Raw genomic sequence first — 5,826 nt, forward strand, 5'->3', positions numbered from 1 at the left:
TGCAAAGGGCCAGGGCATGCATATGCAAAAGCCTGTGCCGCAGCCTGGGTGGGGCGGGGTCTCAGGGAATCAACAGGGCGGAGCAAGCAGCTAATGCTGATCCTCAGCTGTGCCCTAAGGGGCACCTCGTCTCAGTGTCCCGGTAACTGCTGCAAGCACCTCTGAGAGAAAGCCGCCCTCAAGTTCCAAGTTCTGCCTGCTTCCCCTTTCCACATGCACTCGAGCCTCCGTACCTCTGCACTTTACTTCCACAGCTCCTCTGAGTCTCAGTGTGCTTTTCTCTTTCCTTCTAGTTGTAGAATTACCACTCAGCCAGCCTTCCTGTAGTTCTGGATTATGTCTGTTTTGTCTTTTCATTGTATTTTTGAAGTTGTTGTGGGAGGCAGCAATTTCCGGTGTTTACCTATGCCGCCATCTTGGTTTTCCCTCAACTTTTTTGTTTTTATTTTGTTTTTGTTTTATCCTATATAGTAGAGGCCTGGTGCATGAATTCATGCACAGGTGGGGTCCCTCGGCCTGGCTGGCCTGCTGGGGTAAGGGATCCCAGGTGGTTGGCCAGCCACCCACCTTCCCCCAAATCAGGGCCTATGTGGGGAGGGGAGGCCAGCCAGCAGGGGGGAGGGACCACAGGAGGTTGGCGGGCTGGTGAGAGGTTCCCTGTGGGAGCACACTGACCACCAGGGGCAGCTCCTGAGTTGAGCGCCTGCCCCTGGTGGTCAATGCGTGTCATAGCAACTGGTCATGTATAGGTAAAAGCATAGGTCCATAGGGGGAATAGGAGCTGAGATGTTAGGAACATTTGGGAAGGAGATGGATAAAAACGGTGGATCCTAACTAGCTAGAACAGTGATGGCGAACCTTTTGAGCTCGGCATGTCAGAAAAACCCTAAATTAATTCTGGTGCCGTCACATATAGAAATTTTTTGATATTTGCAACCACAGTAAAACAAAGAATTATATTTTTGATATTTATTTTATATATTTAAATGCCATTTAACAAAGAAAAATCAACCAAAAAAATGAGTTCGCGTGTCACCTCTGACACGCGTGTCATAGGTTTGCCATCACTGAGCTAGAGACACTAGAGCCCTACCCTGGCCGTGGAGAAAATGGCCCACTTTACACATCAGAATCCTCAAAAGGCTCAGGAACTCGGTACCAGGCGTGTATGAGGCAGGGGTGGAGTGGGGTGGAGGGTTGCTAAATCAGGGAAGGTTGAGTGAAGGGGAAGGCATAGTTGCTATCTAGATCCACCCTGCTTCCTTCACACTGCGAGGTAACTGCCCTCCCTCATCCTGGCAGAAGCCCTGAGGATTATGTTCTGAAGAAAGGTAAAACAGGATTTCTGGCAGGCAAAACACAGGTATAGCTGAGGACTGGGTACTATTCTGAAAACTGGAAATGAGTAGTTTTATCAGTAAGGGTCTCAGCAGAACAGGCCCCCAAGGCTTCCCCTGAGGGGAGTTTCGGGCAGGGACTATTTACGAAGATGTGGGTAGGGCTATGGAAACCTCAATAGTGGGGTACCAGGAAGGAGCAATAGCAAGGTCAGCACTCCCAACCCCCCAGTGTTACAGTGCCTCCCACTGGCAAACCCAACCAGAAGCTGAGAGCAAAGGGGCTCAGGGGACACCGTCCTTAGACACCCTTGTCCTAAGGCAAAAAAAAGGGTGGGAAATGGATCTAGAGAGGCAAGCAGAGAAAACCAGCACAATGATCTTATAAAGTACTGACTCCTCGGTCTAGAGGGGCAGCCCCCTCCCCCACCACCAGGCTACCAGAACACTGACCTCAACTCTCCCAGAGAGCTCCCAGCTGAGGCCCAACATGGCCACATGCTGCCTCCTTTTTTTCAGTTCTCACACCGTAAACAAAGTGTCCTTTTTGTGGTCTACTTCCTGCCACTTTTTTTTTCCGTATTTTCTGTGTCTTTCATCGGTGACTTCACTGTCTCAAATGGCCCCCAAGCGTAGTGCTGAATTGCTGTCTAGTGTAGCCAAACACAAGAAGTCTGCGGTGTGGTGTGCCTTATGGAGGGAATGCTTGTTAGATTTGCTTCATTCAGGCATAAGTTCTTAGACTTGACACCACAATGTGTTCCATAAGAGAAAAATGGATACATTTGTCTTAATCATAATTTAATACTTTTGCTGTGCCAAAATAGATCCTGGTAAAAGGATGAGAAGCTATGCTATCTACCGGGAGAAAATATTTTGCAAACCACATATCTAACAAAGAACTAATTTCTAGAATACATTAACTCTAAACATTCAACAGTAAAATAATCCAATTAGAGAACGGACAAAAAGACATTTCACCAAAGAACATATAGAGATGGCCCATAAGCACAATAGATGTTCAACGTCATCAGGGAAATGCAAATTAAAACCACAAAGAGCCGTGGGGGTGTCTGAGCGGTAGCCCATGCACCCAGGGGTTGCTGGTTCGATTCTCTTTTGGGGCACATGCCCAGGGGCTCAATCCCCAGCAAGGGGGCAGCTGATGGACATTCTTTCACGCGGCTGTTTCTCCCTCTCCCTCTCTCTAAAAAATAAATAAATAAAAATATTTAATAATTTTTCTAAAAAGAAATTGGGTGGCCTAGAACAGAAATCATGGGCCCAGTGGTTTGGAAGGGATCCGAGGTCATTTAGTTCAACCTCCAAGGAACTGTCGGGAGAAAGGAGGCTCGAATTATCAATTCCTATGGGAGAAAAAGTCCCCACTGATTTCCTCTCGGTACGTAATACGTATTCAGTAACTATGAAGAGGAAAAATCCCTGAGAACTCGGGGGCTGAATTTTCTAAAATATATTTTTATTGATTTTAGAGAGGCAGAGGGAGAGATAGAAACATCAATGATGAAAGAGAATTATTGATCAGCTGCCTCCTGCACGCCCCCCACTGGGGGTTGAGCCTGCAACCCAGGCAGGTGCCCTTGGCCGGAATCAAACCCGGGACCCTTCAGTCCGCAGGCCGACGCTCTATCCACTGCGCCAAACCGGATGGGGCTCGGAGCTGAATCTGAGAGACAAGGGCGCCCAGAAGAAACTTTCCAGGAATTCACCTGAGCACATTGGCAGGGGAGCTGGTTGGAGGGAAAGTGCACAGCCGGACGCTGTGGCGATCAAGCCAGCGCTCTAATATGACTGCAGCCACACTCGCTTCCTGCGCATGACCTTCACCTAGGTGACAGGTGGTGCAATCGGCCTAGATTTCAGAGAAAGTGCTCATCGTGTGACAGTGCTGCTTCCTCGAGGGAGAGAGACTGGTGTGGGCAGGTGAGGGGCCAGAACTCCGATCCAGCCTCTGCGCGCCCGCGGTGCCTGTCCCCGCCCTGGAAGGTGACTTTAAGTCCCAGGGCGGAGGGAGAAAGGTCAGGTGCACGTGTCCAACCGTCCTAACGCCTGACTCCAGGCTCGCTCTCCGGGTGCCGCTGGCACCAGAAGTGAAAGTCTGACCAAGTGCGTGTAAAGGTCGCCAGCTGAAGGGAAGTGGCCAGGAGACGTCTCTATCCCGGAAGGCAAAACGCCGTCCTCCTAGGCCCGACGTCAGCGAGCGCAAGAGCCGTTACCTTAGCAGGATAACGCCCACGACCCACCTCGGGGGGTTCACTCCACCCGCCCCAACGGCACGCGCCACGCATGCATTCGAGCTAAATATACCGTATCCTGTAAATGTCTGTCTTGAAATCATCTCTCTTCCTGTTCTTGACTCCTGTTTCTACGCTCCGCCCAATCTCGGCTCACACGGAATTACTGCGACGAGAGGCAGTAGGTCTAGCAAAGGCCTTGCCGCCTCTGCCACTTACAGACGGGAATTCTGATTCCTGGACTCTTTAAAAAGACAAGGATGCCACCAGAAAAGCAAAAAGAATAAAAAAATGTGAGGATGGAACACCGGTACTTAGGCGCGGACCGGCGTGTCCTTGGACTTAGAGAGCGGGACGTCCGGCTTGCGAGTGGGCATCTCCGTGTCGCGCGCGACTAACGAGCGGTGAGCACAGGGCACGGAGTACGCAGCAGGTGGCAGCAGGTGGAGGCCGACCCCTGGGGGCGCGCACCAGCGGAAGAGCCGTTACCTTAGCAGGATAACGCCCACGATCCACCTCGAGGGGGGGTCCACTCCACCCTCCCCAACGGCACGCGCCACGCATGCACTCAAAGGCCGGACGGTGATGTCAGCCCCGCCCAAAACCTCCTCCGTGACGTAAGTCTAGCGGACTGTCGTAACTGCCCGGCAGTGAGGCTTCCACAGGAAGGGCACCAGTGCGGTACATCCTACCCTGCTAGCAGGCATGCGCGCGCTGGTTGCTGACGCAGGGCCTGGGGGTATAGAGCCAATGAGATGCGGCTACGTCACTGCGTATCAGTAAGCCAGGTCGCACGTCGGGCCGCAAAAGGGCGGAGCGAGTTCGGTTGCACCAACACCGGTACTTAGGCGCGGACCGGCGTGTCCTTGGACTTAGAGAGCGGGACGTCCGGCTTGCGAGTGGGCATCTCCGTGTCGCGCGCGACTAACGAGCGGTGAGCACAGGGCACGGAGTACGCAGCAGGTGGCAGCAGGTGGAGGCCGACCCCTGGGGGCGGGCACCAGCGGCGGGGGGCGCGCGGGCGGTTGGAGGCCTGCCAGCGCTCCACATTCTTCTTCAAGGAGAGTAAAAGCGGCTGCTTCTCGGGGAAGGGGTCATTTTTTTTCCGACCACCTGTCTCTTCACCCCTAAACCCGCCGTGGCATCTCAGGAAGTCTTCGTCACAGTCTCCTTGAAACCGGCCGGGATGGGTGACCTCGTGGTCGCCCCCAGGGAGCCCGGAGCCCTCGCCGCCCCGCTGACCTTTCACCCGCAGCCAGGCCGTTTAGCGTGACCTGCGCGGGCCGAGGCGGCCTCCACCCCTTTCCTTAATGTACTCCGTCTCCTTTTCAGTGCGAGGGTGGCTTTAACTTGTAGTCTGGATAAATAGGCATTTTTAGTCGGAATTTCTGCGATTTTGGCTTACCTTGCTCACCTTCAAACTCCACTCGTGACCTTGACCTCATCCTTTGAAACACTTTCGAATTAGGTTCCCATTTCGCTTGCTCGGGCGTTGACTTTCCCTCGCTGAAGCAGAGCGTGTTTTTTGTGTTTTTTTTTAAGAAAGTTCTTCCGAATAGTATTTTCGTATTAAAGCGTCTGTTGCAAATGTACTCAGTGAAGGTGGATGTCATAGATTTGCAGTGGATTGGTAGTTAGGTGATCGCTGGTTGATTGGGTCCCGCTATGTTTTTACTTGGAGGAAAGACTGAATAAATTGAGTCTTTTATTTGAGGAAAGACAATAAATTGAGTCTTTTATTTTTAGATTTAAAAATGGGTGATGTTGAGAAGGGCAAGAAGATTTTTGTTCAGAAGTGTGCCCAGTGCCATACTGTGGAAAAGGGAGGCAAGCACAAGACTGGGCCAAATCTCCATGGTCTCTTTGGGCGAAAGACAGGTCAGGCCCCTGGATTTTCTTACACGGATGCCAACAAGAACAAAGGTAAGAGGGAGGCGGTGAAATCACTGAAGCACGTTCCATGGGTGTGACCTGTGGGGGACACTTTAAAAGGAGTGTGAGCCCTAGCTGGCTTGGCTCAGTGGATAGAGCGTCAGCCTGCGGACTGAAGGGTCCCAGGTTCGATTCCGGCCAAGGGCACATGCCTGGGTTTCGGGCTTGATCCCCACTGGGGGGTGTGCAGGAGGCAGCCAATCAATGATTCTCTCTCATCATTGATGTTTCTACTTCTCTCTCCTTCTCCCTTCCTCTCTGAAATCAATAAAAAAATAAAACTTTGGCAAACTACTGGAGAC

At 51.9% G+C, this 5,826-nt stretch overlaps 1 protein-coding gene and 1 long non-coding RNA gene across 3 annotated transcripts; one reads left to right on the forward strand and one right to left on the reverse strand.

The window, feature by feature from the left end:
* Positions 1-3,067: 3,067 nt before the first annotated feature.
* Positions 3,068-4,373, reverse strand: LOC102751599. The gene is made up of 2 exons (XR_001512394.1): positions 4,082-4,373; positions 3,068-3,574 (listed from the first exon to the last, which is right to left on the reverse strand). It is a non-coding gene; the product is annotated as an uncharacterized LOC102751599 (long non-coding RNA).
* Positions 3,902-5,577, forward strand: LOC102752458 (cytochrome c). 2 transcript variants are annotated; one of them, XM_006778998.2, is made up of 2 exons: positions 3,902-3,996; positions 5,339-5,577. In XM_006778998.2, exon 2 carries the CDS (start codon positions 5,347-5,349, stop codon positions 5,560-5,562), a length of 216 nt encoding a protein of 71 aa, XP_006779061.1. In that variant the 5' UTR covers positions 3,902-3,996; positions 5,339-5,346; the 3' UTR covers positions 5,563-5,577. The 2 variants fall into 2 exon arrangements, with proteins under 2 accessions (XP_006779061.1, XP_006779060.1); XM_006778997.2 differs by lacking the exon at positions 3,902-3,996 and adding an exon at positions 4,405-4,526.
* The last annotated feature ends 249 nt before the right edge of the window (positions 5,578-5,826 follow it).

This window comes from Myotis davidii, unplaced genomic scaffold (assembly GCF_000327345.1).
Source record: "Myotis davidii unplaced genomic scaffold, ASM32734v1 scaffold168, whole genome shotgun sequence".
Taxonomy (NCBI): Eukaryota; Metazoa; Chordata; class Mammalia; order Chiroptera; family Vespertilionidae; genus Myotis; species Myotis davidii.